Genomic DNA, 15744 nt, shown 5'->3' on the forward strand with positions numbered 1-15744 from the left:
GCTATGTTTGGATTTAACTTCAATCTGTGGAAGCAAAATAATCCAACTCGGACAAAATGCCACTTATTTGTGCTACATAACAGCTGCACCTTCGAAAGGAGACAAAATTCAGACGAACTGGCTGCGATTCTCTGGGAAGATTTCGAAGTGTTGCAGCGAGCGGGAACTGCTGCGAGCTTCCCTGCACTTGGCCCGGCGAGGCCAGCAGCGCAATGTAATGTTAATTGGTCCACTTAAGACGGCTTCACGCCGCAAATGAAGGCTCCCCAGCTGATACGCCGGGACTGTGCGCGCCAACACCCCACTAACAAGGTTGAGCAATATTTAAACAGCTCTTGCACAGCCAAACTCTTTTAGCTCACTGCCATGGCGCCGAGACGACCGGCCCTAAGATTTGGAGACACAGACTTGGGGAGGCTCTCAGAGGTGATCGAGGCCAGGAGGGATGTCCTGTTCCCCCGAGTGTCCTGGAGAGTGAGTAACAGGGCAGCCAGTGCTGCCTGGGATGTGGTGGCAGCAGCCACCAGCTTGGGCAGCATGACCAGGAGGGCAGGCCTCCAGTGCCACAAGAAGGACAGCGACCTCCACCGGGTTGCATGTGTAAGTTGCCCCCCCCCCCATAAACATTCCAACCCCCAAGAGAACCACCCCCCAACCTTTCCCTCACACCTCCCGCAAATCTCCTTCCATCCCAAACCCTACCTCTCCCATCCCCTCCCACAGTGAACCACATGTGAAGCAAACAATGCCCTCTCTGTGTCCGCACAGGAGGCATTGTCTCATAACGTCAAGAGATGGCAGAGACTGACGGTGGCATGCCAGACATCAGAATCCTCACCACCTTCACGGGCCCTAGAGGTTACGGGGGTGGCCGAGGATAGAGCAGTCACCAATGCAGAGGTCGGTGCATGCTGCAGAGGTGAGGAACCGCCGGGTCCCACCCAGATGGACTGCCAAACGGGAGTTGTTAATGCTATTCTGAATGATCAATCCCTCACACTGATCAAGTGTTCATTCTCCCGCAGGACCTCTCAGTCGATGCACTGGCCTATCCGGGGTGGTCCACCTCCAGCCTCCCATGAGAACACCTCAGAGGAGAGCTGTGAGGATACCACCATAGATGTGTCACAGCTGTCATCCCCACCCTCCATCAGCACAGAGACAAGCACCTCGGTGGGCAATTTAAGTGGTCAGGCTACTGGGGCACAATCTGGTGAGCACCACACACTTGCAGATGCACATGGCGTGGAGGCAGGCCAGGCGCGACAGCAGTCGGAGGTCTGCTGGATCCCAAGACCCAGCTGCGTCCCAGTCAGCCTGTGGAACATGTTTACTGGCAGCTGATGCAAACATTAGGATGCAACCTTGATATTGAAAGGGGGATGTCAGCGACACTCCAGCAGGTCCAGAGCCGATTAGAGGTTTCCCAGAAGCTACGGGTGCAGGATATGTCGCCGGCAATGCGTGGCACCGAGGCCAACACTGCTAGGGTGGTAACCGCAGCGGAGAGTCGGGTGCACGCAGTATGAGTAGAGGTGTCCAAGGCATGGTGCAGTCGGTGGAAGCCATGGCTGAGGGCCTGCCCAACTCACTGGGGGACGTACCAGGCTGACCTTGATGGGGTTCTGTAAGACATGTCCTGGTCTCAGATGGGGATGGCCAAGGTGCTATAGAGCTTGTACGGATGCAGGTGGGCATTGCCGACGAACTGCAGAGTGGGGCCCAGTCACTGGGGGACATGTCTCAGTGACTGAGGAGCACTGCCAAGGGACTTGGCACCATGGTGCAGACATTGGGGAGCTGCCAGGGCTGACAGGGCCAGATGATGCAGGGGTAGCCAGGTCTCGCTATCTGGCTGTCCCGAGGTGAATCCCAGGGTCCTATGGACATCGACCGGGAGGAGAGGGCGGCGGGTGCCAACCTTGACCCATCCTTTGGACTGGCGACGGCAACCGCCAGCCCTCCCACATTCCATCCCTTTGATGACGCCACGTCTCACAGTCAACACCCGGGACAGGGTGGCACGGTTGTGCATGAGATGCCGGCAAGTGCGCCGGGGCCCTGCAGTCCCAGAACTCCCAGAAGATGCCCACCTGGCACATCGAAGGCCATGTGACACGGTAAGCAACGGACTGCCTCTACCTCTGGTGTGCATCCTGGCGATACGGTAGCGGTAGAGCAAGGAAGGCCATGCATGCGGAGGATCACTGAGAGAGCACTGGAGGGTATGGGGTAGGTATGGAGTAAGTAGGGGGGGTGCACTGTGGGGGGTGTGGGGAGGGGGGTGAGGGGGGAGGGAGAGAGGGTGGGGAGAGTGGGGCGGCACTATCGGGAGAATGGGGTAGTGATGTACACTTGTCCGATACAAATTTTAAAACCCTCAGCACAACCAGTATGATGCCTCTGGCTCTTCTGCGATGTGGGCCGACCACCAATCCCATGCCCCATCCCCCCAGACTGCGCACCACGCACCGCACCACATCCCCCCTCCACCACCACCCGATGCGCCCTGCCCACGCACACCTGGCTGGGGGATTGGGGGGCTCTGCTCACCGGACCGCACATCCTGCATCCCAGACTCCCGAACAGAACGTCGCCATATCCCGGCCGCGGACATGTGACCAGAGTTGAGGACCATCCCCTGGGTGTTTGGAGGTGAGCTGCTGCATCCCGCTGTGTTCAAGCACAGTGTCCAGGCATCAAGGTGTGATTGCTAAGCAATGACACCCACATGCCACATGGCCCGCCCACCCACGGGGATCAACTTGGGATGTGCGAAGTGCTCACTTTTAATTTTTTTAAATAAAGTTAGAGCACCCAATTATTATTTTTTCAATTAAGGGGCAATTTAACGTGGCCAATCCACCTAACCTGCACATCTTTGAGTTGTGGGGGTGAAACCCACGCAGACATGGGGAGAATGTGCAAACTCCACACGGACAGTGACCCAGGGCCGGGATTCGAACCCGGATCCTCAGCGCCACAGTCCCGATGCTAATCACTGCACCACATGCCGCCCCGTGAAGTGCTCACTTAACTACGATTGACAATTCCCCATTAGCAATAGCCTTCAGCCGCACAGCAAAGGTCTCCATAGTAAGTGGGAGTTATGGGTGGTCGGTGAGGCAGACAGGCAGGGACTAGGTTTGCTCCAGAATGGATACACACGATCCAGGAGTTGGCATGGAGGACCCGTGCATGGTTGCACCCCTCCTCCAACTTTGATACCCCCAATGGCGGTCCACCCCAGCAGGGGCTGCACCCCGCCCCTGGTGCCCCCCCCCCCCCAATCCCCCTCTGAGAACAGGGACAGCGTGCCCAGTGTGGGCTCATTGCCTGTGAGTGAAGGTGGCAACTCACCTCCTTAAGAGGAGTACTAATCGGCGCCAATGAGACCATACTCTGGGGCGGCCTCTGAATCACGAGAGTTGACTATGGGGTGTCTTCCGTTAATTGGATGGAAATAGGGCTTAAGTGGTGTTTATTAGTTTCTCGTCACGGTGGGATCCTGATTTTGCCTACGCGAGAGGGCCTGTTGCACCGCAAACGGTTTGGCACCCAGCGCGGTTCTTGTTTTCCGTCTCTCCCGCTATTCGGCAGCCTTGTCATGGTCTCGCTCAAGAGTATCGAGGCCACTGAATCACACCCAGCGTCTGGACAGAGCTTCCATAGAATTCTATACAACATAAAATCTATAGCACAGGAACAAGCCAGTCAGCCCAACTGGCCGATGCTGCATAGAAATCACCTTCCATCCAATTTCATCAATTCCCTTCCCCCCTCTTCACACCACAACAATCCCATGTGATAGCATTTTCCACATTCTTACTAGTCTATGGATAAGAAAATACCTTCTGGATCGATTGATGACTCTCTGATATTTGTGTCCCCTAGCTTTGGGCTACCACATCAGCATTTTCTCTATATCAAATAAATCACTGAGATCATGCCTCAGCCTTCTCTTTTCTGGAGAATAACAATTCCAACCTGTTCGGTCTTTCCTGAGATTCAAAGCACCAAAGTTGACATGAAGGGAGGTATTTTGTGGAAGACATACAGATCCAAAAATAAAAAGCACCATCATAGCAATTAGCTTATCAATGAGCATGTCTTCATAATCTACAGAATGGGATAACTTCACCTTTAAAATCTTGTACTCAGTTGGCTGGACAGCTGGTTCACGATGCAAGATGAGGCCAACAATGCGGGTTCTATTCTCATACCGGCTGAGGTTATTCATGAAGGCCCCGCCTTCCCAACCTTGCCCCTCACCTGAGGTGTGGCGGTCCTCAGGTCAAACCACCACCAGTCTCCCCCTCAAAGGGGAAAGCAGCCTATGGTCATCTAGGACTAAGGTGACTTTATTATGAACTGTGCTATCTTGGTTGCAAAGTTTTATGATGTCACAGAGAGTCCAAGCCGAGTTGCCTCAAGGAAACGTAGGTTTATTTACAAGGCTATAATACACAGCTCCCAGTAATTCACGACTGGGTCTGAACAGGTTGATGCCGATATGGCCGACCTTATATGCAACATAGATTGAGCGCTCCCTTCCCTCTGTAACGAGCGAGCTCGTACTCCACAAGGGACACAGAGAAGACAATCATTCCCACCCCATAAGTCACATGCAAAATATGACAAAAAGGTTTTATTAACAGCCCAGCCTAGTTTTACGAACTGGCGATAGAGTAAATCGCAAATTTACGGGTTTGGTTATGTGTGAGATTTGCTGAACAGGAGAAAAAAACTTATGCATTTTCAGCACACATCATGCAATGTGGAGGCAGGGACTAGCAGATTGCTAACTGGCTTCAAAACAAAAAGCAGATAATGGGAATAAAAGTACTTTTTGAGAGTGGTGGAAGCTGGGAAGTGGTGTTCCACAAGAATTAGTAATGGGGTCACTGTCGCTCACAATTTACATTAATGATTTGGACTTTACAATCAAAAGCACAATTTCTAAATCAAGGTTACCCCAATTGTTTTTGGGTAGTGAGGGTAGGGGAGGAATTGTCAATACTGAAGAAGATTGAAGAAAATTACAAGAGGGTATTAATGAATTCTCCCAGAATTGGCAAACAAAGCTCACCACAGATAAATGTGAGGTAAAAGCGAACGCTGGAAATCCTAAATAAAATCTGAACATGCCGGATAAACGCAGCAGGTCTGGCAGCATCTGTGGAGATAGAAACAGAGTTAACCTTTCAAATCCATATAACTCTTCTTCAGAGTGAAGAGACATACGGATTTGAAACATTAACTTTGTTTCTCTCTCAGGCCTGTTGAGTTTTTCTCGCATTTTATCTTTAAATGGGAAGTAGTTTTGGAGGAAGAATAAGGAGCTCACTTAGCACTTTGAATGTTCTAGTTAGGATAGAGGAACAAATGGATCACAAGAGTACAAATACATTTAGCACTAAAAGTTGTGCCACAGGTTAGCAAGGCTTTCAAAATGCACACCAACCACAGGGTTTTATTTCTAGAATGACAGAATTGAGAATGAGGGAAATTATACAAAAGCTGTTTTGAACCTTGGATAGACTACAGCACTGCATGCAATTCTGGCTGTCATATTATGAAAAGAATAGAGAGGCACTGCAGGGGGTGCAGAGAAGATTTGCAGGACGATACAAGTTAGGGTTTATGGAAGGATTATGGAAGGATTATGGAAGGATCATGGAAGGATTGACAGACTAGCAGCGGGATTCTCCCCCCCCCCCCCGCCACGCCACATTTGTGCCTCAACCCGCTGGCAGGATGCTCCGTTACGCTGGCCGGTCAATGGGGTTTCCCATTGTGGGGCAGCCCCACACCGTCGGGAAACCCCTGGGCTGCCGGCAAAATGGAGCATCCCGTCGGCGGCGAATCCTGCCCTAGGTCTCTGTTCTCTTCAAGAAAGGAGGGTGATCTAACAGAGGTCTTTAAAATGTTGAAAGGCTTTCAGAGAAAATGTTTCCTTTTGTGGGAAACAGTATCATTTAGAGGGCATCAATGTGAGACAGTCATCAATACATCTAGTGGAAAATTCAGAAGAAACCTCTTCACCCAAAGGGTGGTAAGAATGATAAAGCCGCTACCACAGGGAGTGACTGAGGTGAATAGCATAAACACATTTAAGGGGATGCGAGACAAGTACATGAGGGAGAAGGAACCGAGGGTTGTGATGTTAGATTTGGATGTTAAAAGATGGGAGGAGGGTCAAGTGAAGCGTAAACATAGACTGGTTGGGCTGAATGGCCTATTTCTGTGCCATGAATCCTTTGTAATCTGATGTAGTAAGTGCAGTCAGAAAAATCTGAAATTAATGCTGTGATTGTATATTTTAGAGAGTGCTAAAGTCTGCAATGAACTAATTGCTCGAGTTTGTGAGATGGCTCCTATTACAGTTGTAAGTGTGATAGCCATGTACATCTCGTTGCCTGGTTAGATGCAGATTCAGAAGTCACTAGTTTTGAAAAGGCCAAAGTTAAAGTAGATAAAATGGGGATCTGCCCTTTGAAGTCCTCATTAGGCTTTGTAATTATTGTATAATAATACAGCTTAAATCTCCCATAGATCGAGTGTGAGAATATGGTAATACACCGTTATTTTACTTTTATTAAATTAACAAGCCTCCCAATTTGGATAATTGACTTTTTTCATTGTGAATATTTAGAACTGTGACTATCCACTCACAGGATTCAACAATACTCAGTGTAACAAGAGTTATGACTCGAGGTCAACTCTCAGGCACATGAATGTAGACAGACAAAATGGGAAATGCCCATTTTTCCCCCTTTCAGTGTTACTTACGCTCCCCTAATGTCTGCACCTCAATGCTTGGGCTGTAGTTCCCATAGTTAGTGGATGAAAAAGCTCTGACTTGGAATACGTAGAGCGTCCCAGGCTTCAGGTTATTAATGGTCAGAGTCGTTGATGCCGTTTTCACTGTTGAGTAGCTTTGATCGTTTTGCTCCTGCCAGAAAAACATGCAATTTCAATGATAGATCTAAACGGTAACTTACTGACATGAAACATTTCCAACACCCAAGGATGGACTGATCAATAACAGTAAGGATAACTAATCAATGACAGATCTGTAATGCTAGTTACTGGTGACCAACAAATAGCACGCACACACACATATACATGCATAGGAACATTCTAAGGGATCAGGAGTTATAGGGAGAAGGCAGGGGAATGGGGATGAGAGAGGTATCAGCCATGATTGAATGGCGGAGCAGACTCGATGGGCCGAATGGCCTAATTCTGCTCCTATGTCTTATGGTCTTATCAGGAGTAGGGCATTCAATTACATCATGGAAGATCTCCATCTGAATTCCATCTACTTGTTTTGGTTCTTCATACCGTTTACAACAAAATCATACCAATCTCGGTTTTACATTTCCAATTGATCCCAGCCTTAAACAGCACTTTCTTTTCCTGGAGAAGGGAGTTCCAGATTTCCACCAACATCTGTGCGAAGTGCTGCCTGACATCACTTCTGAATGGTTAAGCTCCAACTTGTGCATGTACCCAACCACACAGATGGACATCCTCTGCTTATTGCCAACATTCAACTTTGGAAACAGTATTTGCTATGGCTTGTCAGGGTCTTCCATGTAAATATTCAAAAGATGACCAGCCTTGTTAATTGTCTTGAAAGTTCTGCGGACTACACTCGATCACCGCAGATCCAACAAAGATGATGGAGTGGAGTCAACAGAATAAAGAGTCACAGAAAACCATTCTCATACTTTGAATAGGAAAGGACATCTCAATGAAGCATTACAACAGTTTTGTAAAGATGAAGTCAAAGTGTTGATTAACAAGAAAAGTGGTATCCCAAATATTGATCACATTTTTTTCCTGATCATTAGGACTTAATAGAGCAATATTTTAAGTTAGTAGCCAAACAGGTTTACAATGGGCAACTTCACAATGCAAATGCACCCAAAGCTATTAAAAACTGGGAATCCAAATTATTATTTTTTCTCACAGGCTCACCATAAATGCGACAATGATAATTTCTCATGTTTGAATTTACTAATTGATGGAGAGAGGCCCGTGGAAGTCCAACTTACTGCAATGAGAAGAAATAACAGTTCTGGAAGACAAGGACCAAGTTGGTTATTGTTGGAGTAAATTGATATGATGGACTCAGAAATGTTTTGTGCAATGAAAGTTTAGAAATAAAACAGAAGTATGCAATCAGCTGGCAGGGGAGAGGGAGGGGAAGGGACAGAAATGGGAAGAGAAAGAGGAATTAGGGGGATGGAGGTAGGGTGAGAAAGAGAAGGGGAGAACAGAGGGAGAGATCCCGCAGCCTAGAAAAGTCAGTTGATCAAGTTCAAGGCTCAAGCAAGGCCTTGGAGAAGAAACTTGAAGTTTAAGGAAATAAACCTTATTCACTTGTGCATTGAGTGTTTCTGGACTACAATGGGAAGCTTAGTAAGTACATCAGGGAAAAACAAATAGAAGAGTATGCTGAAATGGCTGAATGAAGTGGGGTGGGGGGAAGATTGTGCTGATCATAAACACTCACATGGGTCAGTTGAGCTGAATAAAATTTACAGCATAGTATTATGACAGCCTGGGCTAATATGCAGTCAATTCCAGCTTCACTTGACCTAGAAATTAACTTTCAAGTTTAAAATATACCCAATGTCTTTGGCTGCCCATTAACTATAGTCACCAAATTTGTAAATTTAAACACAATTAACTTTTATTGATAACAGCAACTATAATTAAATAGGCAGCAAATACAACTGGTTAACTATCATCTAATTTCTTTTAAAAAAGTGTATTTTTAAAGTTCCAATTTAAGGGCAATTTAGCGTGGCCAATCCACCTACCTTGCACTCCTTTGGGTTGTGTGGGTGAGACGCACGCAAATATTGGGAGAATGTGCAAATTCCACACGGACAATGACCCAGGGATGGAATCGAACCGGGGACCTCGGCGCAGTGAGGTAGCAGTGTTAATCACTACCCCACCGTGCCACCTCTATCATCTCATTTCTAATCCTACCCCCTCTTTAACTCTCCTATCCTCTACGCACACACAAGACAAAAAAGCTCAGAGGGGAAAGAGGGGTATAAAAAACTAAAGTAAAAGGATAAGAGTCTCTGTTTCAGATGACTGTCTTCTAGTTAAATCTTTCTTCAGTCTAGGCCTCCAGTTGGATGATATGTTTGCTTTCAGTCGATATGAATTTCACTGTAGACTCATAAGTGTCTAGAGACTTCTATGCAGACTCAGGTGCAGCAAACAGCCAACATTTAAGAGAGAAAGCGACACACATACACACAGCTTTTCCTCTCAGAGTCCAGAAGCTTTCTTTTAGATCCTCCAAAAACTCCACCTGGCAGGATCCAATCGCTGTCTGTTGCTGGGCAGGATACTGTCCTTCGCCAATCCATTTGCCACCAGCCAACCAATCTCACCAAATCTCACCAATCTCTTAGATGCCCTAAAATCTGGGTTCTAATGTTCAAAATCTAAAACCTGCTGTGGCACAGTGTATATTTTGCAACTTTTGATTTCCTCACTTCCTCTGCTCAACTTAAAAGTATGTCTCCATTAAAGATCCATGGATCAAACATTAAAAAGCCAAAATAAAAGAAATAGGAAATAAGGGAATCAACAGGAAAGACCGTACAGGTTAGGTAATTCTATATAGTGTACCTCTAGGAAACTGCATCCAGAGAAGGATTTCATATTTTTCTGCACTTAAATTAATAACCGTCAAAATAAGCCTGCAAAGGGCGCATGCAGGCTGAAGCAGCCGGCCCTTTACATCATTTTTTTTTCATCCCCCTTAAAGTTACAAAGCCAATGCACAGAGTGGACAGGGCAAACCCTTAATCCATCTCACTGCTTGCTCCAAATCCAATTCAAATTCAAACTGAAGCCAATTCATGGTCTCCACAGGAGAAACATACAAGATCCAAGCTGACAAGAAAATGCCTTGGGTTTGATCTGATGTTTGATATCTGTGACAATTAGTTTAAATCTGATCCAAATTAATAGGGTCCAACCTCTTGCCAGCAATGGTTGCAAAAGGACTCAGTGGAATAAATTTTGCCCACAACTCTCAAGCTCTAGCCTCTAATATACACACCCCCTCCTTCCATCATTGGATTTGGATTTCATTTATTGTCACGTGTACCGAGGTACAGTGAAAAGTATTGTTCTGCGTACAGATTGGACAGATCGTTCCATACATGAAAATACATAGGACATACATAAATACACAATGTAAATACTTAGACACAGGCATCGGGTGAAGCATACAGGAGTGTAGTACTACTCAGTAGAGAAGATGTGTGAAGAGTTCAGTCCATAAGAGGGTTGTTTAGGAGTCTGGTAACAGTAGGGAAGAAAGCTGTTTATGAATCTGTTAGTGCCTGTTCTCAGACTTTTATAGCTCCTGCCCGATGGAAGAGGTTGGAAAAGAAAATAGCCTGGATGGGAGGGGTCCTTGATTATGTTTCCCACTTTCCCAAGACAGTGGGAGGTGTAGACAGTCAACACATGGGAGACAGGTTCACGTGATGGACTGGCTGTGTTCATGACTCTGTGTAGTTTCTTACTGTCTTGGGCTGAGCAGTTGCCATACCAGGCTGTGATGCAGCCAGATAGGATGCTTTTTATGGTGCATCTGAAAAAATTGGTAACAGTTAATGCCGAATTTCCTTAGTTTCCTGAGGAAGTGTAGTTGCTGTTGTGTTTTCTTGGTCGTAGTGACGACGTGGGTGGACCAGGACAGATTGTTGGTGATGTGCACACCTAGGCATTGGTGCCCAAACACCTTTGGTCATTGAGATTCTGAGCTGTCATTCCTTCCCAACTCCCCTCTCTGTCTTTCTCAGTTCCTTAAATACCTTCCTTAAAACCTACCATTGAGTTACCCCTCCTCAGAGAGGTATTTATCAGATGCCAGATTTTCTGTCGGATTTCACTTCTATGGAAGTATCTTGGGACCCTTTCATACATTAATGGCACTATAGGAATGCAAGATGTTGTTACAGAGCAGTTAGCTCCAGTTGAAGAGTTCGAGCAAGCTCAGGCACGCTCGGCAGAAGGGGCACCTTCTGTGCTGTAAATTCAATGAAGGAATTTGCCATTAATCAATAGTGCTTCGGTGATCATGACATTTTCAGTCCGTGATGTTAATTGAACTGCTTTGCCGCCTTGAGGTCAGCATCTTATCATCAGTGTTCACTTGCATTATTTTGTGAGGAAGAGAGATTGAAAAAGAAAATGAAAGCAAACAAATCGATTTTGAAACTACACAGAAGCCACACAACTGTTATTTTAAGATAAAGACAAAAGGAGCACAAAAATCATGAACCTGAAAGTGAGAAACGCCATCAATCTCATGACCAAGCGCAGACTCCTCTTAACTGAAATTACCTGCCATCACTGGAATTTCAATTGCTGTTTTATATTTCACAAAGGATTTGTACACTGATAATACTTCACAGAATATCATGTGCCCACATACATTTTTTCACATATTAGTATTCATTTTGATGCTTTTTAAGTAGGACAGTATTAAACAGAATGAATAATGGTTTACTTTTTACTCATTTTCTGGGTTTGATTTTATTAACGTAATTCTAATATTAGCTACTTCCCTCTTTCCTCTTAATCTGCTAGGCTAGAGTGCTTCCAAAGCTCCCCTCTGCCCCAGCCTTAAAATCACTCCTTTCGCTAGTTTTCCAGCTCCTCCCATGCACTTTCTGAGCTCACTTTCCTCATGAGGTGCAGCTTCTCTTCCTTTGACCCTATTCCCACTGAACCTCGCACGGAGCAGCAAACTTTCCTTCCTGGTCCCCGTGTTAGCTCGCATTGTTCAAGGCTCCATCTCTTCAGGTACTTGCCCCTCTTTCCTTCGAAACTTACGTCTCCTTGCTCCAGACCAACCTCAGACTGCTCATCCGACGTCCAGCACTGGATGAAGAAGAATTTCCTCCAATTAAATATTGGAAGGTCCAAAGCCAAAGCCGTTGGGCACAATTTAGCCACCGCGTTGCGCCTGGTGCAGATCTGAGCACGCCGAGTAAATGGCGGGAAAGGCCAAAAACAAGATTTGTGCCAGGCGCAAACCAGTGTGCAATTCACCCATCCCTCTCCCAATGCAGAGTTCCCGACCTCGCCCAAAAATGACGAGCATATCATTAACCCTCATTTGCATTCATTTCAATCTCATTCGCGAGATTGAAGTCGATGCGGCCTCCCGGGAATTATCTGACTCCCCGGTGAGAAATCACGCAGGTGTCGTTTCGTATTCCTCTTTAAATACGTGAAGCTACAATGGCTGCTGAGGGGACGTGAGGGTGTGAGTAACCATTTCCAACATGCAGCTCAAGGGCACTGGAGCTCCTGCACTTGGGGGGAGTGGGGGGGGGGGGGGGGGGCGGGGGAGGGGGTTGAGCTAGTTCAGAGGGTTGAAAGGTTCTAGGACCTAAGGGTGGGGGAGGCTCGGGGGATTTGAGGGTTCCAGGATGAAAGCCCAAACTGATTGTTGGGCTATGTCCTTCTCCAATTCCATACAGACACCAAAATGGTTGCTGGTGTCAATCCCGGAGTGGCTGCCTTTGCCATGCTGATGGCAGCCGAAGGAGCCAGACACAGGAGAAGGCAGCAGTGATTATGCAGGCTGGAGTCGGCACCCTCTGTGCAGGGGGCCGCCACAAACCCTGAAGACCTGGCTGCCCAGCAGGCTGAGGAGAGGTCAGAGAGGGCCCAAGGTGTACAGGCATCGTTGATCATTCTATGAGATGACGGACAGCAGGTGGCGCAAAGACTGCGTCTCAGCAGAGAGACATTGCTGCACCTGTGCCACATCTTCGCGGACTTGACATCCTACAGAGGAAGAGAATGTCCACTCCCGGTGGCCACGGAGGTCTCTGCAGCCCTCAACCTTTATGCCATCAGTTCATTTCCAGGCTAGAGTGACGACATGTGCAGCATTTTACAATCTACAGCCCACAGGTGCCTCCGGGAAGTCACAGCCGTCCTGTATGCTTGGGAATCCAGCTACATAATATTCAACCTGGACCAGGCCCAACAAGCTGACCAGGCTGAAGGATTCTCCAATATCACCGGGATACCCCAGGTCCAGGGGGCAATCGATGGCATGCATGTCGCCTTGTATGCACCGGGGCATTAGGGTCTGCCCTTTATTAACAAGAAGGGGTTCCATTCCCTGAAAATTCAGATTGTGTGCAACTACCACCTCTATATCATGCACGTATGTGCTGCTACCCAGGGAGTGTGCATTGTAGCTATATCCTGGGCACTCGGAGATCCCTGAAGTCTTCGAGGACCACCCTAGGATGACAGGTTGGCTCTTGGGGGACAAAGGATGCTCACTAAATTCCTGCCGAATGATGCCGGTGGGGTGGCCTGAGACCGATGCAGAGAACCGTTATAATGAGACCCATGTTGCCACCCATGCTGTCACTGGGCGGTGCATCGGACTGCTGAAAATGGCGTTCCAATGCCTGGACGCTCTGATGGTGCCCTGCAGTATACCTCATAGATGGTCTCCTGCTTTGTGGTGGTCTGCTGTGCCCACCAGAACCTAGCACAGCAGGGCAACATGGAGGAGGAGGTAGACGGACATGCAACCTCATCTGAAGAAGAGGAGGAGGCGGACCAGGGAGTGCTGGAGGACAAGCCCTAGGAGGAGCCGGAAGATGGAGGACAAGTGGCGGCGGGTGTCCGACATGCCCAGAAGACCAGCGAGGCCCTCAAAATCTCCATATTCTCATAAGATTAGCCGGTGTCTGCTAGCTCATAACCCCCCCATTTCCATCCCTCCCCCAATCCCTCCTTCCCTTCCTCCCCATTTCCCTCATCCTCCCAATCACCCCTCCTCCCAATACCTGCCATTCCCCATCCCCCAAATTCCCCTCCCCATTACACAGTACCTCATTCCCCTCCCCAACCTCCGAGCGCCCTGTTCCACTCTCCAAAAGTCTGTGCAACATCACTCCAGGGTGCTAGGTCTGTGTTGGCACTGTCAGTGGGTCACAATACAAGGCAGAAAAGTGATGATAACTCACTGTGAGGTTAGTTCTGGTGATCCTCAGCTTCTGCTAAAGTTTGACTGCTGCCTTTCTGCTGACAGTGCGCACACACCCATCCTCTGATCGGGGTCTACATTGGGAGCTTTTGATCATGATCCACTGTGCCCAGAGGGTGCCCAGAGGGTGGAGGGAGCAGAGGGCAACAGGGGGTGGGGGTGCAGGCAGGTCCACTGTGAAGATTGACGTGACAGAGGTTTCACATGTATAAGGTGTGCATGTTTTAATAGTGAATATTTTACATTTCTATTCCCCCCTAGCTACAGATGGTGAACCCCCCCCAGTGTCCACTCAGTGATACTCATTTTTCTTGATCTTTCGTGACCTAGTGCTATGTCGAGGTGTGCCCCAGGATGCATATCGGAGGTGGAGGCAGTCTGCTGTTTTCTGCGCTGTGACCTTCGATGACCATGGCAGATGTCCTCTGGAGGGCCTGGAGCTGGAGAACCATGGCCAACTTACCTGTGCCACAGGTGTCGCCGGTGCCAAGAGGAAGAACTGTAGGCCGTTGTCATCTTCTTGGTGGCAGGCCCCGTGTTGGCCTCCAACGCTTCCTCCTCCCTGACGGTGCCTGTAGGGTCCTGGGGGATGCCATGGGGTGGAAGGGAACCTGGAGTGAGCTCCAGAGGGCTCCACGTTATCTGGCACTGCCAGTCCTGGAGGCTCCCCATTGTCTGCACCATGGTATCGACGACACCCTCAGCAGAGCTCCTCAGTGACTGGGTCATGCTCTGCAGTGCCTTGGCAATGTCCACCTGCATCCGGGACATGCCTCTCAACGGCTGGGACATGATGTAGAGGCCCTCACAGACTGAGCCATACCTTGGGCACCACCACTCAAGACATGGACGTCATACTCCAGGCGTCATCCTAACAGTGTTGGCCTCAGTGCCACGTACTGTTGGCACCATTTCCTGCACCTGAAGTATTTGGGTCTCCTCTAATTGGCTATGCAGTCACTGGAATATCGTTGGCATCCCCTCCTGAATGTCACGGCTGTATCGCATCATCTGTGAGAACTTTATCCAGAGGCTCGGCATCTGGCTGGGATCAAACTGTGTCCTTGGATCTAGCAAACCTCTGACTGTTGTTTCCCTTGGATGCCCCTGCCTCCACATTATGTGCATCAGCAACTGTGTGATGCTCACCAGATGGTTCCCCAGAAGCCTGTCCACTAATGTCGCCCACCGAGGTGTGTATCTTCGCTGGTGAAAGGTGGGGGTGACAGCTGTGCCGCCTCAGTGGTGGTCTCCTTGGTGCTGTCATCCGAATTGGTCTCTTGGATGGCGGGGGGATTGGGGGCGGGGGGGGGGGGGGGGTGAAACGACTCTGGGTAGCTTGGCCTCATCAGATGAAGATCCTGCGAGACAATGGGCATGAGGTCAGTGAGAGGGAAGGATCTGTTTGTCTGCCATGAACTACTCACTTGAGGCAGGTCATCTGGGTGAAGGGACAATGGATCCCCACCTCTGTGACGCAGACCAACCTAGCTGTCGGTGACTTCCCTCTCCTTGGTCAACCCCGCAATCTAAGGGACCGTTCCTCATCGGGGATGAGGACTCGGATATCTGGGATCCCACCCCCCCATCTTGGCCCTTTCCCACTTATTATGGGCAAAGAGAGGGTGGTGTGAGCCGATCACTTGATTGATCAGGGGGTCTATAGC

The 15744-nt window shown here is 48.5% G+C and overlaps 1 protein-coding gene across 2 annotated transcripts in view; it reads right to left on the reverse strand.

Moving 5' to 3' along the window:
• The window catches only part of LOC140418355 (ephrin type-A receptor 7-like), a 906389-nt gene that overhangs the window by 145126 nt on the left and 745519 nt on the right, over positions 1–15744 (reverse strand). For both annotated transcript variants that reach the window (XM_072501830.1, XM_072501826.1), the window contains one exon: positions 6793–6955. In XM_072501830.1, coding sequence (XP_072357931.1) covers positions 6793–6955 — 163 coding nt within the window. The remainder of the gene's footprint in view (positions 1–6792; positions 6956–15744) is intronic.

The sequence above is a fragment of the Scyliorhinus torazame genome, chromosome 1, assembly GCF_047496885.1.
Source record: "Scyliorhinus torazame isolate Kashiwa2021f chromosome 1, sScyTor2.1, whole genome shotgun sequence".
In the NCBI taxonomy this organism is placed as follows: Eukaryota; Metazoa; Chordata; class Chondrichthyes; order Carcharhiniformes; family Scyliorhinidae; genus Scyliorhinus; species Scyliorhinus torazame.